The following is a 23535-nucleotide window of genomic DNA, read 5'->3' on the forward strand; positions in this document are numbered from 1 at the left end:
AAGAATAGAGTTGAGGCTTGAACCATATTTGAAATCAGGAGCCCGTGTCCTTCAGCCTCTGTACCATACTTGTTCTTCAGACTTTTCTTTTACCAACTAGTGCCATTCAGATCTCCTTAAAATTACTGCTTTCATTTATATGAAAATTTTCTAAGTGAATTCAGCTTCCGTACTTCCTCATTTTGTAGCTGAGTCTCGGTCTTAGTTTCACTTGCTGGTCTTGTTCCTTCCCCTGTGAGATTTAATCCAGTTTTATAGATGGTCAGAGAGGCTCGTTGTGAAGTTGTACAGTGAGACGGGGGTGCCCGAGAGTCACGCCTACTAAACTTCAGTTGCGCTGTTAGTCGTAGGTGCTGTTAGATCTGTGCTGCTTTTCTGCTGGTTTCATTTCACTATCACATCCCCTTTTGTTGGAGGCTTTTAAAGCACTTGTTTGCCCCGTGATTAATGACTAATGAGGGGAATGAGGTCATCTTAATTTTGATTGGAGCCAGCTTTTTCACCAGCAGTTTCTCCCTGAAATTTGTCTCTTTCTATAAATACACTTCAAGATGCATTTCACTTAATTAAAAGATGCGATCTCTTTTCATGTGTAGGTAAGCTGTACGTGTGCTGATCTGGCTCCAGGTTTCTCTCCTTCAGTCAGGGAGCTGTCGTCAGTAGTCAGGACTGGGCACGAAGAGACCGCAGTCTGCTCTGAGCTGTGTGACTTTGGATGGGACCCTGATGTTCTGGTTCTTCATCTGTAAACTGGGATAAGTGAAGCGAAGCAAAGTCGCTCAGTCGTGTCCGACTCTTTGCGACCCCGTGGACTGTAGCCTACCAGGCTCCTCAATCCACGGAATTCTCCAGGCAGGAATACTGGAGTGGGTTGCCATTTCCTTCTCCAGAGGATCTTCCCGACCCAGGGATCGAACCTGGGTCTCCTGCATTGCAGGCAGACGCTTTACTGTCTGAGCCGCCAGGGAAGCCCTTAAGATCTGGTTCACCTGTTGGGCTGTTGTGAGACTTACCTGTAAAAATAGCTCTCAGATACTGATTCTGTGTCAGCCCCTGGATGTGAGCTTAGGTCTCTCAAGGGATAGGACACATTGTTGTTTTATAGAGGAGCCTGCATGGGGCACACCTTATGCATTATGGAGTCTGATTTTGCATCCACATCTTTCTGGCCACATAGCCTGTACTCTTTCTGCTGTGTACATGCTGTATCTTTTTATTTTATTTCTTTGACTGCACTGGGTCTTCATTGCTGCCTGTGGGCTTTCTCTAGTTGCAGTGAGTGGGGGCTACTCTGGTTGGGATGCACAGGCTTCTCATTGCCATGGTTTCTCTTGTTGCAGATCATGGCCTCAGTAGTTGTGGCACATGGGCTTTGTTGCCCTTGGCATGTGGGATCTTCCCGGAGCAGGGATTGAACCCGTGTCCCCTGCATTGGCAGGTAGATTCTTAACCACCGGACCACCAGGGAAGTTCATCCACGCTCTTGTCTTTAGAAAAGAAGCATTTGGAAGAGAGTTGAACAAATTAAAATATATTATCAATTATAGCGATATTGTTTCATTAAGAATCTGTGAAGAGTTTGAATTTTGCCTGCTGCCTGTCATTTTTCTTATTATGAAGTGCTTTTTCCCAGTGGAACATTCAGAATACTTTCTGTGATTTGTAAACAAACTTCTGTTCACAGCTTGTTCCCCCCTTGAAAGTGGTGTGGGGCTTTTCTGAGTATGTAGAGGTTGCATTGTGTTTCATGTTGGTGTTCAGGAAATGGGGTCTCAGCTTCTAAACAGGATGAACTGTAGACACTTTGTCCCTGAATAAGGTTTGCTTCCAGGGGATTGGAATCAGAGAGAAAGCGAGGCTTCTAAGATCCTTGTGTTTACTGAGGCCTGAGGAGAATCTCAGGGCCCTTTATCACTGGTGCCTGGTCCCTCTTGATCTTACCTTCCTTCAGCAGAGAGGCATGCACACTAGAATTCTCTGACCATGCACAAGCTTTGAGAGGTAGGAATAGGTTTTCCGCTCAAGAGGGCAAAGCCCTGAGGTTCTACACTGTTCATGTGCTGGCTGCCTGTGAAGTGGCTGAGTTTTATCAGCATTGTGTGCTCCCTGCGTCCAACGGTGAAAGGAACCTCTGCTGGGCTCTTGTAGTGAGATAAGGTGCGGAGGACTTCAGTGATAGGGTTGGCTGGTTGTTTCAAGGTCCAGTATGTTCTGTCGTAGTCTCTCTGTTTTGGAGAATTAGTCATCAAGTATTTTGGAAAGATAGTTATCAAGAAAAAAGACCCTGGTCACAGAGAGTGATTGCAATGAGGGATCGCTTGTGTCAAAAGGGGGATGCAGGAAAGGAAAAAAAAAAAAAGATTTCTCTGGTAGACTAGTGGTTAGGATTTGGGGCTTTCACTGCTGTGGCCTGGGTTTAGTCCCTGGTTGGGGAACTAAGATCTCACAAGCCTGGTGGCAAGGCCAAAAGAAAGCTAGAGTGGGGAGAGGAGGTGAAGAATGCTGATTGCTTTCCATTCCGTTCCTCTCCCCCTTCGGTTCCAGTCCCTGATCAGGCCCCTCTGCACTTTTCCAAGGGCCCAGCGTGGTGCTCTGAGTGTGAATGTCCTCAGAGCTCCCTTCCTTGCCTTCTCCTGTCCAGGCCAGCCAGCTTCACAGTTCCTGTGCTCCGCCGAATGGGAGAGGTGTTCAGATGCTCCCAGGCAAATGCTAGATTTCCTTTTTTCTTAGCTTATTGTGGGGCCCTGGTGGCCCTTTAGTTTATATAAAACAGCTTGTCAGTCTTATTCTGGAGCCATTCTGGGAGGGAGACCATGCCCCTGACCAGGCCTCTCCCACTTTGTTTTCTCCTCAAGTTGACTCCCTTTTCCATTTTGGACCTTAATTGCACCATTCTTCCAGTGTCTCAGGCCTGAGAAGCATCTTTTAAGGCTAACTCACAGAGTCCTCTGGGTCTTCTGCAGGGTCTTTTGGCTGTAGCCTTTTCTCAGTTTGCAGGCTGCTGCCACAGTGGCCTCCACACTGGGCCCTACACGCCTCTCTGCTTGTCTCATGGTTGTCTACGGCCTTTTGAAGAGACCATTTTTATTGAGTCACTCCTCTGCTCATGGAAGTGTCTCTTTAAATTTTTTTGCTTAATTAATTCTTCAAATACCTCTTTGTGTTAATTGAAGCAGAAGACAAACTTATTTTCTTCTGAGTATAAGTAATTAGGTCTTCTTTATAGAAATGTATTAAAAAAGAAAGCTAGCTTAAAGCACAACATTAAAATTTGCATCCTGACCCATTACTTCATGGCAACTAGAAGGGGAGAAATTGGAAGCAGTGACAGATTTTATTTTCTTGGGCTCCAAAATCACTGAGGACAGTGACTGTAGCCACGAGAATAAAAGATGTTAGCTCCTTGGAAGGAAGGCTACAACAAACCTATATAGCATATTAAAGAGCAGAGATATCACTTTGCCGATAAAGATTCATAGAGTCAAAGCTTTGGTTTTCCCAGTAGTTATGTACGGATGTGAGTGTTGGGCTGAAAGAACACTGAATGCCGAAGAATTGATGTTTTGGGAAATGTGCTGAAGAAGACTCTTGAGAATCTGTTGAAGTGCAAAGAGATCAAACCAGTCAATCCTAAAGGAAATCAACCTTGGATACTCATTGGTAGGACTGATGCTGAAGCTAAAGCTCCGGTACTTTGGCCACGTGATATGAAGAGCTGACTAATTGGACAAGACCCTGATGCTGGGAAAGATTGAAGGCAAAAAAGAAGAAGCGGGTGGCAGAGGATGAGATGTTTAGATAGTGTCACTGACTCAAAGGACATGAATTTGAGCAAACTCTGGATGACTGTGAAGGGCAGGGAAGCCTCGTGTGCTGCAGTCCATGGGGTTGCATAGAGTCGGACACGACTTAGCACTGAACAGCAACATAGAAACATTAGGAATAAAACTGTGATCTGTTGTACTGTGACAAGTGACAATCTCTTATCTTTTAATTGTATTTTTCCCTTTAAGGTTTTATTTATTGAGCTCTTACCATAGGTCAGGCACTTTCCAAAGTACTTCACCTGTATAACCTGGAAGGTAAGGTCTATCATCCCCATGTTAGAGAAACTAAGAGAAGTTAACTGACTTGTCCAAGGTTACTCATTTTAGCTGTATTTTCAGTATTTTCAATAATTTTAAAACATAATTGACATACGTTTTGAATAACTAAGTCTCAAAATGGTTTAGAATTCAAAAGAAACAAAAAGATAAACAGTGAAAAGCCTTCCTGTGAAAAGTAAGAGCAGAAGTAACCAGTGTTGTCAGCTGGGTGGCCTCCAGAGAGAGAGTGTAGGAGCAGAAACGTCCATCTGTCCGTAGTCTGTGTGTATGTTCTTCTCTTCCCCTATTTTACGCAAGCGGTGGCGTGTTTGAGCGCGTTGGACATTCTGGGGAGCATTCATTACCCGTGCAGTGGGTGTCACTTTCCTTTCTTATGGCTCTCTAGCACCGTAATTTCTTTGAATCAGTCCCCTATTAATGGACATTTCATTTATTTCCAGTCTGTTGCTGTTATAGACTGTTGTTCGGTTCAGTCGCTCAGTTGTGTCCAACTCTTTCGACCCCATGAGTTGCAGCACACCAGGCCTCCCTGTCCATCACCAACTCCCGGCGTTCACTCAGACTCGCATCCATCGAGTCGGTGGTGCCATCCAGCCATCTCATTCTCTGTCGTCCCCTTCTCCTCCTGCCCCCAATCCCTCCCAGCATCAGAGTCTTTTCCAATGAGTCAAGTCTTCACATGAGGTGACCAAAGTACTGGAGTTTCAGCTTTGGCATCATTCGTTCCAAAGAACACCCAGGACTGATCTCCTTCAGAATGGACTGGTTGGATCTCCTTGCAGTCCAAGGGACTCTCAAGAGTCTTCTCCAACACCGCAGTTCAAAAACATCAATTCTTCAGCGGTCAGCTTTCTTCACAGTCCAACTCTCACATCCATATATGACTACTGGAAAAACCATAGCCTTGACTAGATGGACCTTTGTTGGCAAAGTAATGTCTCTGCTTTTTAGAGACAACCTAGATATGCTGTCTAGGTTGGTCATAACTTTCTTTCCAAGGAGTAAGCGTCTTTTAATTTCATGGCTGCAGTCACCATCTGCAGTGATTTTGAAGTCAGCCACTGTTTCCACTGTTTCCCCATCTATTTCCCATGAAGTGATGGGACCAGATGCCATGATCTTTGTTTTCTGAATGTTGAGCTTTAAGCCAACTTTTTCACTCTCCACTTTCACTTTCATCAAGAGGCTTTTCAGTTCCTCTTCACTTTCTGCCATAAGGGTAGTGTCATCTGCATATCTGAGGTTATTGATATTTCTCCTGGCAATTTTGATTCCAGCTTGTGTTTCTTCCAGCCCAGTGTTTCTCATGATGTACTCTGCATAGAAGTTAAATAAGCAGGGTGACAATATACAGCCTTGACGTACTCCTTTTCCTATTTGGAACCAGTCTGTTGTTCCATGTCCAGTTCTAACTGTTGCTTCCTGACCTGCATATAGGTTTCTCAAGAGGCAGGTCAGGTGGTCTGGTATTCCTATCTCTCAGAATTTTCCACAGTTTATTGTGATCCACACAATCAAAGGCTTTGGCATAGTCAATAAAGCAGAAATAGATGTTTTTCTGGAACTCTCTTGCTTTTTCGATGATCCAGCGGATGTTGGCAATTTGATCTCTGGTTCCTCTGCCTTTTCTAAAACCAGCTTGAACGCAGAGTGTTGTAGTAAGTATCAAATACAAGCAAACAATGTTGTACAGTTTTCTTTCTTTTAAAATTAAAGTAGGGTAGTTTTTCTCATGTTAAGATGTCTTCAGACCGACTTTTAATGTCTGCATTAATGACGCCTCACAGCCTTCTATTTCCAGATTGTTTCGATTATTTATTTATTTTTGATGCCTGGACAGGGACTATTTCCAAATTGTATTCATCCTTTAAAATGACTTAAGCGTCACCTACTCTCAAAGCCTGAACATTTTTGCATTTAATGGAGTGTGTTTCCTGTGTGTAAAACTTTGAGAGTTCTTAATGTGGAGTTTTCTGATAGGAGGGCATCTGTCGTACGTAGAATTCATTTTTTTTTTAATCTGTTTTCCCCCTCATTCTTAGTTTTGGTGATGCTTTTGGTCATACTCTCAGACCTAAACTCATTTAAAAAAAATTAATTTATTTTAATTGGAGGATAATTACAGTATTATGATGGTTTTTGCCATACATCAACATGAATCATTTTTTTAAAAATTAATAAATTTTTGACTGTGCTGGGTCTTCACTGCTGCTCGTCGGCTTTGTCTGGTTGAAGCGAGAGGGGGACTGTCTCTAGTTGCCATGCACAGGCTTGTCATTGCGGTGGCTTCTCTTGTTGCAGAGCATGGGCTCTAGGGCTCACAGGCTTCGGTAGTTGTGGCACCTCTCTGCATGTGGAATCTTCCTGGACCAGGGATCAAACCCTGGTCCCCTACATTGGCAGATGGACTTGCCAACCACTGGACCACCAGGGAAGTCCTGGCCTGTGTAGGTTGTTGACTTCAGCTTCCATCTAATTCTCCAAGGGGCCTTGGCCTGAAATGCTTGAGAGCCTGTGCACTTGAGAGAGTGCAGGCTTGGGCGCAGGGGCTGCATGGTGCCCTGTGGGTTCTCTGCTTGTAGCACAGATCTCCGTGGGACGGGGCTGTGGTAGCCAGCGGAGACCTGGTGGTTGATGTCAGGACACACCTGGTCCCACCTGTGGCTGTCTGCATCTTCCAGCCACAGGTTGGTTACGTGAACCTGCTCTCCTGCCCCAAAGCCCTGGGACAGCGGTCATCTAAGAGAAGTCCTCTTGTGCAACTTGTGTTGCCAGACTTTGTTACTAAGGCTGAGACTGGAAGGAAAGCCCCTTTGAACCTCTTCTGTACCCAGTTGAGACATCTACAGGCCAGGAGTTTTGAGCCCTTTTGTAAAAAAACCACCTGATGGACTTCTTCCTTTTCAGCATTTATCTTCTTTTTTTGTGTGCTTATTATAAAAGTAATTTTCATTGTATGTAATAGTATTTTAAAAAATAATATATTCTGTACCACCTCCCGGAGATGGCCACTGTTCAGTCATATTTGATCTCCAAAACAGGAACCTTGTGTGGTTTAATACATTGTGCTTTCTCCCAGCTTTTTTCTGTACATGTTTTTACATATATGAAGACATGTTATAGATACATTTTTGTATCTTACATTTTCTTTAACATTAAATCTTGAGCTCTTCCCCCAGCCCCCACCAAAAAATGTGCTTTGATTGCTTCCATAATATTCTCTTAGGCAGTGTACGGATTTATGTAGCTGATTGCTCCTAGTGGAACATACAGGTTGCTTGCATTTTTTCCTCTCCTGAATGAAGTTATACAATTTTCATGTGTAAATCTTTGCTAGGTATATTTTTAATGTGTATTACTTATTAAATTTACTTTTTTCCCTGTTTCTTGGAAGTTTACTTTTTTTCCTTTTTCTTGGCTACACTGTGAGTCCTAGCTACTGGACTGCCAGGGAATTCCCCTTGCTGTATTAAAAGAAAAAAAAAAAGAAATTATTCCCTGAGATCCCTTAGGTTGGATCCCCGTGTGTTTATTAGGTGTTTACATTTTTGTATGTGTGAATTGTCCAATTGATTTGTCTATTTTTATTGGAGTCCTCGTGTTTTTCTTCATACGTTATCTCTCTTTCAGCCAACTAGAGTGTAGCAGCATGGTATATACCTCTTTCTTTCCCTGAGCCAGGAAATGCTTTAGTCTGGGGTAGGGTGTTCTAAGAAAGTGTATAATGACATAGGAAGGAGCAGTGGACAGGGAGTCAGAATGCCTGTGGTCTGGCTCTGAGCTTGGTCTCTGGCCTCTGTGGTCTTGAGCCACAGTTTTTGGTCCTCAGTTTTAAATTTATAACGGCTCTAAGGATTCTTCTAGCTCTAAAATAAAAACTGAAAGTTCTTCAGGCAGGTTTTTTTTAGAGGAGCAGATGACTGATGCTTTTAAGGGGTTTTGAATGGAAAGTCTCATGAATGGCTTGAGAAAACTGTGTATTTAGTAAATGTACTTTATTTTGCTGGTTCAGAAAAAATATCTTTCCTATGTGAAGCAGCGCTGTAGGTATAGATGCTTCATAGATTATCTCCTGTGTATATGTGTGCTTTAAGTTGATGTGTATGTATCAGGATCCAAACTAGATCTATATATTGCAGTTGGTAAATTATTGCAGTCAACAAAAAGTTGACTTTTAAATCTCCCTTAAAATACAGCAATCATCACTCTTTGTGCTATTAACTTGTTAAAGAGACTGGGTCGTTGTCTTATGAAATTTGGGAAGCTATTACTGCCTCTGTTTTAAAAAGCATAAATATTGCTAATTCACTGCCTGATACATAGAATTCCCATAGTATATTTTTGTTGGATGAGTAAATAAATCAAGCCACCTCATGAATCAGGCTTTCACTTTCTAGTGCTCCTTTCTACTAAGAATGTCGCTCTGATCACTGAAGTGCTTCTGCTCTCTTTGCTGCTGCTACTGCTGCTGCTAAGTCGCTTCAGTCATGTCCGACTCTGTGCGTCCCCCATAGATGGAAGCCCACCAGGCTCCCCCGTCCCTGGGATTCTCTAGGCAAGAACACTGGAGTGGGTTGCCATTTTCTTCTTCAGTGCATGAAAGTGACAAGTCAAAGTGAAGTCGCTCAGTCGTGTCCAACTCTTAGCGACCCCATGGACAGCAGCGTACCAGGCTCCTCCGTCCATGGGATTTTCTAGGCAAGAGTACTGGAGTGGGGTGCCAGTGCCTTCCCCAGCTCTCTTTGCATCTTTCCAAAAATAATGATAATGGCACTCTTTATGCCAGATCTGCCAGGAAGCCAGTTTGGCCTGATGTAAAATAAGTTGAATATGCTTATTAAGGCTGCCTCATTCTGCAGAATACCTATTGCATAATCGCTGGATTTCTTGTCTCCTTTTCCTGAAAAGACAGTAAGTGTACGTGAAGCCTGCCCTGTATTAGGAGAGTGCATTTTAGTAGGCATTAGAGAAATTGCATTCCGAAATGTTAAGTGCCAAGAAAACCCTTTTGGGGGCAGTGATGGATAAAAATGAACAAGTGAAGGAAGGAATGAAATTGGGGAGCAAATGGGATGAAATATATGCAGTAATTTGTTATAGTGGCCTTTAAAATGGAAAAAATTTAAATGGAAAAACTCAAAGATTCCTTCTATTCAACTTTGTTTATAAACTGATAGGTTAATTAAGTTTATTTAGAGATGTAAAAAGCCCAGGGAGGCAGACATCTTAGAAAAAACATGTTTTTAACCTGAGTCAGAGGATGTATCTTTGATCAGAGGATGGATCTTTGCCATATTGGGGAACTCCTCCTCCTGCTGGCATTCATTTTTCGTTCAGTTGTCATTTTATTGTCATTCCTGTTTCTTACAAAGAATAGTCTTAAAATTTCATAGGACCATTCCTGTGCTCTTCATCATGGGATTTAGGTTGCAAGTATGTTGTGGAACTTAAGTAGAACCACAGTTCAGTTCCTGATTTCAAAGTCAAGTGGAAATGACGCTTTGGGATTTTGTAGGTACACTTTCACAACTTTTCAAATTGTACATGGGTTAAGCGAGTTGCTAACTTTTTACCCTGCTTCTTTAGTAGCTAGTGCATTTAATGTTCCAGTGTGTATTTTCTTCTTCTTTTACTCATTCAGGGGCTGCCTATTGTCAGTTTATGGACATGTTGTTCCCTGGCTCCATTGCCTTGAAGAAAGTGAAATTCCAAGCTAAGCTAGAACATGAATACATCCAGAACTTCAAAATACTACAAGCAGGTTTTAAGAGAATGGGTGTTGACAAAGTAAGTAAGCTTTATTCTTTCATTTAGGGTATTTTTTAACTCGTCATAATTACCAAGGCTGGCCCATGACTTTGGGATGTTTTGTTTCTCTTTTCCCAGTTTGTATAGTTATCTTTTCTCGAGTTAACGGTTTTTCGGGAGCAATGTGTCCCTCTGTTGTCCTATCCCTCGTTCCCATGTGGTCGTCTTTCTTCACCGTGAAGTTGGAAAATCAGTCTGTAAATCTATACCCATTTTTTTAAACTGTGTAATATATTAGTCTGAGATCTAATTCTTTAAATCTCTGAATTTACTTCTGTAAAGCATAGCATATGACAGAATAAGCAGTTCTAATAGAGAAGATTCTAGATCTGCTTGACTTTTTCAGTGAAGTATAAAACCAGAGTATAAACTACAATATTTTTATAGCTAGTAGGGTGCTGGAAAGTTCCCTCTTGCCCTCAAGGTTACATGAAGCTATAAGAAACAGAGTCCACCAGGCTTCTTTGGAAAAAATACCTCTGTTTTAGCAGATAATACGTTATTGCACAATTAAGCAGTTTTCCCCCCCATCAAAAGGGCTTATCCTTTAAGCCATTTTTTTGGGGGGGGAACATTTTTCAGTAAAGCTTGTAATCACCCCCTAATTATCTTGCTTCTGTATCTGATTTTTTATTTACTTTGAAATCAGTCTTAATTTCATTTTGTCCCTGCAATATATAAACTGTGCATTTGTATTATAAGGATATCATTTAGTTGTCAGGCATGGTTTAAACTAGGTTTATCTTATTATACACAGTAGTTTTTCTTTTTATGGAATTAATTTTTTTGAATAAGGCAGATTCCTAGAGTATATAAGAGTAGAATAGTGCAGGGATCCCCCATATACCTCAGTGATTATCAACTCAGGGATGGTCTTATTTCATATATATCTCTACCCCCATAGTCCTGGATTATTTGAAGTCAGTTCCAGATTTAACTTTATTTGTCGATGTTTCATACCAAGAAATTTTTAAAAGTTTGCTTACTCAGAGGGGTGGATAGTTCAGATTGTAACTGGAATCCTTGAGGAGTTAAAAGATAGTTAAGCTCTGACCATTTAAAGTAATACCTGATAGCATAGTTTTCTTACACAATAAAAATCTTAGCGGGTCCTTTAAAGTATGTTTTAATAGGATTGTAATTACTTGAAAAACATGCCATTTTGTAGAAGTCTATCCCAGGATTGATTCTGTACCTTGACCTATTTTTAAGATAATTTTTTTTTTAACACAGTTCATCGTGAATGCTTGTTTTGTGCTCTGGACTTGGTACCTTGTGTCAGGCTCTGTGGCCATGCAAGTTCCATGGGAGGTTTACTTTTTACAGTGAAGTGACATATCTTAAAATGTGTTTGGATGTGTGTGTGTGACTTCTATATGAAACTTGGTTCTTTTGCATTTCTGATTTCTTTTGATGGACTTGAACTGTGGGGATTGGCTGTTGTTAAGTTCTCTGTGGAAGGTAAATTCAATGAAACTTGCTCTACAACCTTCCAGGGACTTACTGAACGTTTAGTTCTTGCCTCTTTGTCTCCTTTTAGCAGAGCTTTATACTGATTTTGATGAATGTGAACACCTTTGATGCTTTCCAGAAACCTCTTGCTTTGAACTAAAGAATCGTATATTTTTCTGCAGATAATTCCTGTGGACAAATTAGTAAAAGGAAAGTTTCAGGACAATTTTGAATTCGTTCAGTGGTTCAAGAAGTTTTTTGATGCAAACTATGATGGAAAAGAGTATGACCCTGTAGCTGCCAGACAAGGTCAAGAAACTGCAGTGGCCCCCTCCCTTGTTGCTCCCGCTCTGAACAAACCGAAGAAACCTCTCAGCTCTAGCAGTGCAGGTAAAAAACAAACCAACTCCCCCTCCCCCACAACACACACACAAATAATGCCATTTCCAAATAATGGTAGTCTAGGTATTCATTCATTCATTCAGCAGTCACCCAGCAGTGTTTGGGTAGGCTTAAGGATCTGAAGTAACATAATCCTGGCCTCATGGCAGGAGCGTAGATTGTGACCTCAAGGTCTGCGTTTGTTCTTAGGTCTCTGGAGCCTCTATGAGCGCTTCACCTCTGCCCTATTTCTTCCTCTGTGAGAGGGGAGTTGCAGTACTGGCCCCAGAGGGCTGTTCTGAAGCCTGAATGAGTTACTGTTTGCAGTTTTGCCAACACTCGTTGGTTGTATGGAATAGAAATCCTTCAGGTTAGCTCACGTAAAGGAGAGTTAGTTGGAACACAAGTACAGTTCGTCTTAGAGCCCTGGAACTGGAATTTGCAACTGGAGCTGGACTCTCAGAAACTGAAAGAGCTTTCCAGGTCCCTTGGGGGCTGTTCTTTGTTCTGCATTATCCTTCTGTCTGCAGACCAGCTACCTGTGCTTATTCACGGCTTCCCTGGCCTCCCTAGAACCTCAGCTGCTAAGTTCTGTGATGCCAGCAGAATCTAGGAGGCAGGGGGAGGCTGTTTATAAGAGACTATATCTTGAAGTCCCGGCCTAGTGGGTTTTCCCAAATGTGTTTGTAGTGATACACTCACAGAACGTGTGTACCTTGTGGAGCGGTGGGTGTTCTACAGATGCTAACTCCTCCTTCCCAGAAGGTGGCAAGAACATTAATTAAAGTTGTATAGTACCTTGAGAGAGGGGCTGATCTATCTGGTAGGTAGAGAGGGATGTTGAGTGCTTTGTAATTTTTATAGCTTTACTGAGCTCTTGATTGACTTAGCATACAATTCATGCATTTAAAGTATTCAAGTGTACAGTTGAATACATACATAGGTAATGTTATCCTCTTACCATAGTCAGTTTTAGAACATTATCATTACCCCCCAAAAGAAACCTCATGTGCTCCCGGTAGCAGTCACTTCCCATTTCTCCCCAAAACTCCTCCCTCCTTGATATTCCTGGGCAACTGCTGATCCTCTGTGGATTTACCTATTCTGAATATTTCTGAATGAAATTACAGAATATGTGGCCTTTTATGTCTGACTTCTTTCATTTACCATAATGTTTTCAAGGTTCATCCATGTTGTATCATGTATCAGGACTCCTTTTTATGGTTAAATAATACTCAGTTGTGTGGCTGTAGCACATTTTATTTATTTGTCAGTTGATGGTGATTTGAGTTCTTTCCATTTTTAAGCTATTATGAACGGGGCTGCTATGACCATTCATAGCAAGTTTCTGTGTGGGCATATGTTTTCATTTCTCTTGGGTGTGTGTCCAAGAGTACATACTCTTGGAGCAGAATTTTTGGGTCATGTGTTAACTCTGTGTTTTAACTTTTGACAGAACTACCTGACTGTTTTCCAAAGTGGCTGAACCATTTATTTTCCCAAGCAGAGTATATGAGGGTCCAGATTTCTTCAGATATTGACTACTTTGATTCTTCAGCTTCTTAGAATGGGGAATTGCATAGATAACCCTGTGCATTTCATATTTCAGATGCTGCTAACAGGCATATGGAGACTTGGATTAAGTATTTAGTCTTCAGTTTAAACGTATGCTAGAGATCCTCCAGCGGAAATGCCTGTTACTCTGGGTGGCCTTAAGGTCATATGGTTGTTGAATAGTTTGGAGTGTTAGGAAGATGAGATATTTCTAAGCCTGGCATAGTATATAAACTTGGCAAAATACTCGCTGAATGAATAACTAAAGTCATGAATGATAAATTTGCCTTGAGGTAGCCCATTCCTGATCATTCTTTATTATTTTAACTTATCAACAGATTGGCCCCTCTGCTGTTTTTTCCCTTGTCTTTGCTTTGGTCATTCTTACTGAGAGAAGTCTGCCTGTCCTAGTCAGCGTGCTGCTTTTCTCTCCTGACCCTCTGAACACCTTCTTAAAAGCAAACAGGAAGGGGTTTTGAAGCCATTAGTGGTCAGAGCAGTCTCTACCTGCTCGCTTATCTTCCTAATCCAAGGAGTGTGAGTTGGGAGACACCTTGCTTTCCAGATGGGGTGTCATGGGTGCCTCAGAGCTGGGGCTGTGAGCTCTTTCCCTTTGCTCCATGAAGCTGCCTGTCTGTGCATTTAGTTGGAGCTGGGTTCAGGTAGTTCATCTGTTTGTACCAGGTTGACTTTGCCTCTTTCAGATGATAGTCCCGTCCACCCCAGCGGAAAAAAGACCACACCAAAAGACTTATTGCCAGCCCGAAAGATCATGGCTAAAATTGGTACTTCTGTGCTGCCAGGATGCAGAACCACTTTGGGTGATCATGGGGTGTAATCTTGCATGCTGGGCTCTCTGCGGTGGGTCTCTTCACTGCATAGCTGTGGAGAGCAGTTGGTCACAACCTTCTCTTGTTGTCTGGTGGGTTCTTTTTGTCTTGAAATTTCTTCTCTTAAAAAAAAAAGCCAACTTTGTTCCTCTCTCAGCTCCACAGAGGCCCATTGCAACACACAGAACTACTGCAACCCCTAAGGCTGGCCCGGGTGTGGTGCGGAAGAATCCTGGTGTAGGGAATGGAGATGACGAGGCAGCTGAATTGATGCAGCAGGTAGGCATCTCCTGTGTCCACAACAGGAGCCCTTTGGGGGAAGGGGCGCTTGCTGCCCTGACTGGGTCGCTTTGTCTGTGTTCTTGTGGGAAGACCTGCCTTGTCTGCGTATCACAGCAGTCCTTGTGACATGTGTCAGGGCTTTGGGACCTGTGTGGGGACTGTGAGCGTGGACATGAAGATGGAAGAGGGGGGTGGGCAGCTGTTTCTAAGCTCAATTGTTTCTATTAGAAAGCAGTATCTGGAAATGCACACATAAGGTAGAACCCTGTTGAAAGTCTCTGAAACACTGTCAGGGTTCCTGGGATTCAGAGATTGTCTCTTGAATTTTGGCTCTAACAGGAGATAATGGAGAGCTCCTTTCTAAATAATAATTTAAAAAAAGTATTCTGCAGTGTCCCAGCTGACATCCTGGGTCCCTGGAGAATCGAGTGGAGAGTGCCGCTGATGTGCAAAGCCTATGGCTTTTCTCTTCTTAATAGGTAGATGATTTGAAACGTCTTCTTTTGAACCAGTTAAGTATCTGAAGATATTGGTAGAGGTCTCTATAGATCAGAAGAAATTTTAGATTTTTAGCCATTTTCTCACTAATTCTTATAGTTGTTTTGTTTGCTTTTGGATGTTCCTCGTAATTAATTCCAGATTTAAAAATCAAGGATGCTCTGTAATTCCTGTGAATTTAGGAATGAACCTTTTCATTTTCCTGAAAGCCAAGTCCTAATGCTTGGGGAAAATAGCCTCACTTTAATCCAGAACGTTTTGTGACCCAGACCATACTCTGAGGAAATCAGGACATAAAAGCCTGCCCCCAAGATCACATTTATTGGTTTTTTTTCATTCTTGATTTGTGTGTGCCCCATGGTGTAGGCACCTCGGGAGGGTGGAGGTGACTGGGTCAGCATCCCCATTGTTGTGGTGGCCGCAAGCACTCTGTGGGCACTGTGGCTGTGAGTGCAGAAGTCCTGGGGGATGAGGAGGTGTCCCCGGAACTCCTAGTATCCAGGCACAGGTGTACACAGAAAGTGGTCTCAGAAATAGAGTAAAGAGGTGTCAGTACTGAGACTTGGCGGCCAGCGCAGGGTGGGCCTCACGGTCTCCAGAAGATGCGATGGATTCCATGGGACTGCTGGTGTTCTGGGTGAGGGAGCACTGGATTTGGGGGGTGGTGTAGATTTGCGGCAGGTCCTGGCTTTGCCACTTCTAACTTGGGGCGGGTCAGTTAACCTCTGAACTCACTGCCTCATATGCAGCGGGGCCAATACTTTATTTTCGGTGGTTGGATGGATTTCACAAGCTGATGTTTTGCCAAGTGCCTGGAAGGATTTGGGATAAATGGGGTGCGTGGGGGTGGATGAAAGACAGTTGTGATTATTATGGTTTTTGTCTGTGGTCTTGATAGAGTGAAAAAGGTTTTGAAATATGTTTTCAAAGTTCACAGGAGTCAGATTTTTTTTGGTGAAATACAAAACTGTTAACAGCAAAAACAAAACCAGAATTTTTAGAGTGCAAGTGCCAGTGCTGTGCTAAGCATTTTGCCTTCACTTTTGCAGCAGCTCTGAGGGGTTCCAGAGAAGGACAGCAGTGCAGCTCACACCCAGCCTGTCCAGCCCTGCCTCAGAAATAACGTGTGTGGCCAGCACAGGGCTTTGATTTTTATCATTATTATTTTCAACGTGAAGGATGTTAGGTTCTTTGCAGGTTGTCAAAGTCCTGTGCACACCTGTTACTGACTCCCATGGCTCACGTACGTGATCTCTCTGACCCTGAGAGTATTTAAAGCGGTGCACTTGGTGAAGGGATGGAGGTCTGGGGGACATGACCATATCGGTCATGAAAAGTGGAGCCTCATGGGCTTGGTGGGCAGTGTGTTCTACACAAATTACCTTTTGGTGTTCATAGCCTTGGGAGAGCTTCAGGGATTCCATATTTGTTTTCTTAAACGTAATCATTTTTATTTTTGACCGCACTGGATCTTCACTGTTGTGCGTGGGTTTTCCCTAGTTGCGGAGAGCTGGGGCTGTTCTCTAGTTGAGGTGCACAGGCTTCTTGTTGCAGGTGGCTTCTCTTTTTGTGGAGTGCAGACTTTAGGACATAGGCTTTAGTGGTTGTGGCACATGGGCGTAGTTGCTCCAAGCTGTGTGGGATCTTCCCGGACCAGGGATTGTACTGGTGTCCCCTGCACTGCAAGGTGGACCCCGAACCACTGGACCAGCAGGGAAGCCCGATTCCACCTTCTTACGTCATGCGGGAGAAGTGTACTGTTATTTGATTCTAGTCCAAAGCAACACTATTCATAGAAATAGACTGTAAACCAGAAATGTGAGACATACCTATATAGAGCTGAAAGTTTTCTGGTAGTCACACTGAAAAAAGTAATAAGAAACAGGTTAATTCTAATAACACATTACTCAATATACTTAGATTATTAGCATTCTGACATAATCGTTACAAATAATTATCAGTGAGATGTTTTACATTTGAACACTGTACCGGGTCTTTGAAATACAGTGTGTATTTGATAGTTACAGCCTGTCTCAATTGCACTGGCTACATTTCAAGTGCGCAGAACACCGCCTGTGGCTCATAGCTACCGTATTGGCCAGTGCCAGGTCTAAAACGTTCTCCTTGGGCTTCTTAGTTTCCAGCTGTTACTTTGCTGTAAGAGAATTGTATGCTTGTTGATTGTTGCTTGTGGATTCATGGTTATTGAGGGATGTCAGGGAGGGCTGCTGCCTTGGCCTTGTGGGTGGGGCCTGTCGGGCTGGCTTCTGGTGCCCTGGATGATTTATAGGTGGGAGAAGGTTTCAGGGGGCTTATGAGGGAGGCACTGGTGTAACGTGTGTGTACAAGCGGGCACCAGGCTGCCGTGCCGTGGTAAGTGCTTCCCTTTCCTTCTCATGTGATTACGGGCCTCTTCTCTCGCTCGTGGACCTTGGGCCGGAGATCCAAGCAGCTTTCACTGCTGCGGATAGTCCCCTCTGATCCTTTAGTCCCCTTCTCCGTCTCCGCTTTGGGAGTAACTGATGGTTTAAGGAAAGGCTGCAAACAGCGTTTAAAGCAGGGGTGGGGAGAGTAGAGACAGATGGATTACTTTGTTTTGCAGGTGACCAGGTGGTGTTAGTACTTTACTGAAACTTTCAATCACTTTTATTTGTTTATTTTTAAATTATTTGTTTGTTTCTGACTTTGCTGGGTCTGTGCTGCTTCGTGGCCTTCTCGCTAGTTTCAGGGAGTGAGGGCTACTCTTGTTGGGCATGTGGGCTTCTCAGTGCAGCGGCTTCTCCTGCTGCAGAACACAGGCTTAGTTGCTCTGCGGGATGTAGGATCTTCCTGGATCAGGGATCGAACCTGTGTCTCTTGCATTGGCAGGCGATTCTTTACTGCTGAGCCAGCAGGGAGGCCCCTCAGTTATTTTTAAAAGTCATTCCAGTGGTTGCTAAAGGAATAGTGAGTGTCTAGAACCTTGTTTCTAGAGCCTTGATTCTGGATCAGTCTGTTGAGGGCTTTGATGGCAAACATTGAAATTAAGTCTTTAACAAAATGGTCCTGGTGGTTCCAGTCACCTGCTCCTCATCTCTGATGCCTCTCAACTGCAGGTTGTGCGGGGGCAGGACTTGATCCCTCTGGTTGAGCCTGGCTCCTTCATCAGGCTGTGGGGAAGCTGGATGAGCTGTTTTAGTAACTAGACGTTCAGAAGGTGGACTAGATTCCTGTAGTGCTTCTGGCTCTCAGAATTCCACTACCCACGTTGTTCTCAGCAGCGGCACCTTTGATTCCCTGGCTGGACTTTCCATGGGCCCCTAGCTTGTAAGGCCTGTGAAGATACTATATTGTACCATTTGCCATGTAATTTGCATTCAGTGAGAGTCATAGTTGAATATTCTGGAATGAAGACTCACTGGACTGTGAGAGTTGTTATGGTATTGTTATTGTTATTATGTTATGATAACATAATAAAAGTTATGACTTTTATTACTCTTGGCTGAACAGTATCCTGACCCATTCACTGAGTTTTGTTTTGTGGAAATTAGAGTCCCTCAGTGGGGCTCCTGGAAGATCCTGTGGCCTGAGTGGTGAGCTGGCGCTATGCTCAGGGAGCTAGGGGTGGAATATGGCGGGGTATGCCCCTTTCCTCTGCTCTTGTCTCTCCCTTCTGAGACTGTCTTGGGGGAGAGAGTGACGCAGGGACCCTCTCATCAGAGGATGCTTTTCTTTTGACTCATGGATCACACCCTGGCCCAACATATTTGGGGGAGAAATAACCGTTGAGTCTCTGTGCCCAGGCCCCCCTCAGTGCTAGCTATCTTTGGCCAGTATAGTTGTCTTTAACTAGTCTTGCCCTCCTGCTCATCATTTATGCCCTGCTCCCCTGGACCAGACCCTGGCTTACTGTTGACTGCAGCTTGCAGAAGGGCCTGGACTTCACTGACCACTGTCCTGGTATGGACTGAGTGTATAATTGGCAGCCACTCTGCTGGGCCGGGTTGTCGATTCTGTTTCTGTGTTTGTCTCAGCAGCCATGCCTGTTTCTCTTTGATCTTGTCTTAGTCTCTGAGAAGTACCTGCACGTTTCCTCATGTAGCCTGTCCTTTTGCGGGAATCGTTATAATCAGAGTGCCATGAATAAGCCCATGCTATTGATCTGGGGCTGAAGAAAATTGACACCAAATTAAGGTGGGAGTTTTGTCCTTGTTAGAGAATTTGATGAGAGACCAATCTCCTTTTGGGTTGGAGGTTTAATCTGATGTGTTGTTGGTGTGTGAATTCTAGATGTCTCACCCTTTCTAATGTTTTGTGCAGGTCAATGTATTGAAGCTTACTGTGGAAGACTTGGAGAAGGAGAGAGACTTCTATTTTGGGAAGCTGAGGAACATCGAGTTGATTTGCCAGGAGAACGAGGGGGAGAACAACCCTGTGCTGCAGAGGATCGTGGACGTTCTCTACGCCACAGATGTACGTGCTGACTTGGGGATGTTTTCTTGCCATTTTGCCACCTAAGAGAAAGTACATTTTATCGGGTGGTTTTTGGCAAGCTCAGTACTGATGCTTGTTGTGTTTCAGCGTAGCATTCATTTAAAGACTTCATCTTTGACCATCAGAGTCAGCCAGAGGGGGCCACTTCAGCCTCTGCCTTGAGGTCTGAAGCCTTTGAGGCTGGCACGGGACAGTGAGGTGGCTGGCTGCCCTGCTTCTGTAGCTTGTGGCCACTGGTAGTCACGAGTGCCACCAGGTGCTCTTGATCCTGCCATCCCCACTCCAGCCCGCTCAGCTTGGACCCCTCGGTCTGAGTGCTGCTTCCTTTTCATATGGCCCCAGCTGTGCCCTGGAGAGTCAGGCGCATGGCCCTGTTTGATGTCTGCTGCCCACAGCTATGAGAGGTGCCTTTTTCCTCCCACACTGGAGTGTGCCCGGTTCCCATTTCTCCACACTGTCTTGTGGTCATGTCTCTTGGGAGTCACGTGTATTCTGCAGCCTAATAGGGAAAACTCATTGTCCCTGGATTTAGGATTTGACATTTTGCTCTGTCCACTGTTTCATGGCTATAATTATTAATAATTCTTCTGCCATGCCCAGCAGTGTCTTGAGGATCAAGCTATAGTATGTGTCTTGTCTTAAGTGTTTCACAGTGTGTGCTGCTACTGCAGCTAAGTTGCTTCAGTCGTGTCTGACTCTGTGCGACCCCATAGACGGCAGCCCACTAGGCGCCTCTGTCCCTGGGATTCTCCAGGCAAGAACACTGGAGTGGGTTTCCATTTCCTTCTCCAATGCATGCAAGTGAAAAGTGAAAGTGAAGTCGCTTAGTCGTGTCTGACTCTTAGCGACCCCATGGACTGCAGCCTATCAGGCTCCTCCGTCCATGGGATTTTCCAGGCAAGAGTACTGGAGTGGGGTGCCGTTGCCTTTTCCTCACAGTGTGTGGCCATATACAAATATAAGGCAACATTAGTGTTGTTATTAGCACTGTCCTCTAAAGTGAATTTGGGGGTGTTAAAACTGATGACTGAAAAGTTGATAATTTGTTCAGTAAATCTGTGTTTCAGGCTTGCTGTATGGCAGATAATGCAAACAAAATTAATGAAGATACAGGTATCTTTGGGTTTAGTCCGAGTATTGTTTTAGTGGAGTCATATGTTAAGTAAATTTAGCCATAGAGGTTTAGTTTAAAAAAAAAAGACGGTGGGTGAAGGGGGAGTCTTAAGTTTTTATGGTGGTGTAGCCATTAGCTCATGCCAGATGCCTGGGGTGAGTGTGAGGTGGGAGCCGCACATCCGAGGTCTCCCACGCCGCTCGTGTTTGGTCAGCCTTGGTAGCTGTGGGTAAGCAGACCACCCACAGCACCTGCAGTGGTATGCGGGTTCCTTCTTGTTGCTCAATCACTCAGTCGTGTCTGACTCTTTGCAACGCCATGGACTGCAGCACACCGGGCTTCCCTCTCTTTCATCATCTCCTGGAGCTTGCTCAGATTCATGTCCATTGAGTTAGTGATGCCATCCAACCATCTCATCCTCTGTCGTCCCCTTCTCCTAAAGGGGATGCAGGTTCCTAAGTGCAGTCAAAAGAAGGCGTGAAGGAAAAGCTGGCTGTGTGGACACGTTACTGGAGGAGATGATCTGGTACTATTGTGGTGACTTCAGGGATTTTTGAGGGTCTGTTTTCTTAAATAGCTTCTTTGAGGTTCAGTTTGTTTAACAACAGCTTGATGTTTGACATCATTGCCATCATCAGGACAGTGGACACATCCATCACCCTGAACAGTGTGAGGGTGAGTTGGTGCCCAGTTTTGTCCTGTGCAATATGGTTCCACTGCCCAACTAATAGGAAAGCAGTCACTGGGTCTTGTGCCCTTCAGTGCCCCAAGTGTGTGGTAGAGACGGGAGGAACCGTTGACTTTGAGAGGCTTTAAGTATGAGGAAAGGGAACCCACAGTAGAAACTGATCTTTCATTCAGCGTTGAATAATGGCTTTCCCCTCTCATCTTCCCATTTCAGGAAGGCTTCGTGATACCTGATGAAGGGGGCCCACAGGAGGAACAGGAAGAGTATTAATAGCCTGGACCAGCCGAGCAACATCTGAATTCTTCACTCCAAATCATGTGCTTAACTGTAAAATACTCCCTTTTATTATTCTTAGAGGACTCACTGGTTTCTTTTCATAAGCAAAAGTACCTCTTCTAAAAGTGCACTTTGCAGAAGTTTCACTCCTTTTCCAATAAGTTTGAGTTAGGAGCGTTTACCTTGTAGCAGAGCAGTATTAACATCTAGTTGGTTCACCCAGGGAACAAAGAGGCTGACCATGGGGCTCACTTTGTGGATGCTGGTAGCACTGATAGCTGGAGAACGTGGAGACCTCAGTAGAGAAATGTAAAGACTGATTTGAATTTTAAGTTAATGTGAAATCTTGGCAGAGAACGTTTTAATAAATAAATGCCTTAAGAGTATTTAAAAGATGCTTCCATATTTCAAAATATAAGATGTGTGTTTGACATTGTGTCTGGGAAGGAAGGGCTGGAACCTGGAGCCTTTGGGACCTGCTGTTCCCAGCCTTCGCAGGACTGCTTGATCCTCATAAGCCCAGATGTTGGCCCAAAAGCAAAATTTGAAAAGTTATTTTGTAAGCCATTTTGATGTCCTTGACCAATAGCATGCCTGCTAAGAAGCAAGAGGCATTGTTGCCTGGATGAATAGAGGGTGTGTTTCAGGCCTGAGACGTCTGAGTCAAAGAGCTTGATTTTCATTGAGCATTTCTCTGGTGATTTTTCCAGTTATCCCTGATAATTCTGTGTACTGTGCGTGTTTTTTTTTTTTTTTTTTGAAATGAGGTGTGTCCAGTTTTTAAACCTAACAACTACTTTTGGGGACTTGCCCACATCTCTGGGATTTGAATGGGGGCTGTGTTCCGTTTTACTGTCTTTTAAGTTTACATTTAACATGTTCCTCTTCTCTGCTTCCCTTGCCCACTGGGGACTCCTCTTTGGCTCCTTAAAATTTGCTGCTTAGAGTGGAAGTTCAGCAGGCAGGTGATCATACTGCAAGTTCTTTCTGGACCTCTGGCAAAGGGAGTGATCAGTGAAGGCCACCACTCCCTTGGGATCTGCAAGGCTGGGTGTTTTCGGTACCTGCTGTCCACAGCCCTCCACTGTTATCGGAATACTTTGCCAGTGCACTAATCTCTTTGGAGATAAAAATGTTAGCGTGTTACTAAATGTTAATTTTCTTTTGCAGAAAATAGAGTACCATGTCTGAATTAATTATTAATATTTAAAATATTTCATTCCTTAATCCCCTCATTTGCTTTGCTCACAGCCGACTCAGTTCCTTTGTTTGGCAGAATTCTGCGACGTGTGTGTCACCCACTGCTGAGACTGTTCAGCCCCTGATGTATGTGTATTGATTTGTTTCTGGTGGTAGCTTGTCCTGAAATGTGTGTAGCAAGCAGGTATTTGATGATAAAATTGTTGTGTAGTGCATGCTCTGTGTGGAATTCAGAGGAAAACCCAGATTCAGTGATTAACAATGCCAAAAAATGCAAGTAACTAGCCATTGTTCAAATAACAGTGGTGCTATCTCTCTTTTGTGGCCTTTTAGACTTTTGTTGCCCTAAAATTCCATTTTGTTGGGAACCCATTTTCCACCTGGTCTTTCTTGACAGGGTTTTTTTTCTATTTTTAAACAGTTTCTAAATAAAATTCTGTATTTCAAGAGTGTCATGTCTTCTGAAATTTGTCTTGCCCTGGGTATATTCTTTTAGGTTCAAATGATAAGGTAGCCATGCTTCTTCCTTAAATTAGGGCTGATCTTTTGGAATCCTTCACTGTTTTTTTCAGATGTGCTTATTTCTAAGGCTGTTTCTTTTTTCTCCATTCAAACAGTACACTTCTAAGCCTCCTGCTGTTTTCATACTTTCATGTTGCTGTGAGAGGGCTTTCAGAAGTGCAGAGCTTGGCCTCAATGCCATAAAGCTTCCTCGGGCTGTTTCCTTCAGAGAAAATCTACAGGACAGAGCTTGGTGGATACCATGGGGCAGTACTGTTTCATTTTTTCCCCTGAAAGTATGTTTCAGAGTCAGTAAACACAGCCAATCTATAACAATCTGAAATCATCTTTAAAAATTCTGTACTCCAAGAA

The 23535-nt window shown here is 43.6% G+C and overlaps 1 protein-coding gene across 4 annotated transcripts in view; it reads left to right on the plus strand.

The window, feature by feature from the left end:
- Positions 1-23203, plus strand: part of MAPRE1 (microtubule associated protein RP/EB family member 1) — a 29202-nt gene extending 5999 nt beyond the window's left edge. For all 4 annotated transcript variants that reach the window (XM_068986877.1, XM_068986878.1, XM_068986880.1 and 1 more), the window contains exons 3-7: positions 9748-9893; positions 11549-11756; positions 14289-14410; positions 19211-19363; positions 21400-23203. In XM_068986877.1, the coding sequence (XP_068842978.1) occupies positions 9748-9893; positions 11549-11756; positions 14289-14410; positions 19211-19363; positions 21400-21456 (686 nt within the window). In that variant the 3' untranslated portion in view covers positions 21457-23203. The remainder of the gene's footprint in view (positions 1-9747; positions 9894-11548; positions 11757-14288; positions 14411-19210; positions 19364-21399) is intronic.
- Positions 23204-23535: the final 332 nt, after the last annotated feature.

Source organism: Capricornis sumatraensis, chromosome 15, assembly GCF_032405125.1.
Source record: "Capricornis sumatraensis isolate serow.1 chromosome 15, serow.2, whole genome shotgun sequence".
Taxonomy (NCBI): Eukaryota; Metazoa; Chordata; class Mammalia; order Artiodactyla; family Bovidae; genus Capricornis; species Capricornis sumatraensis.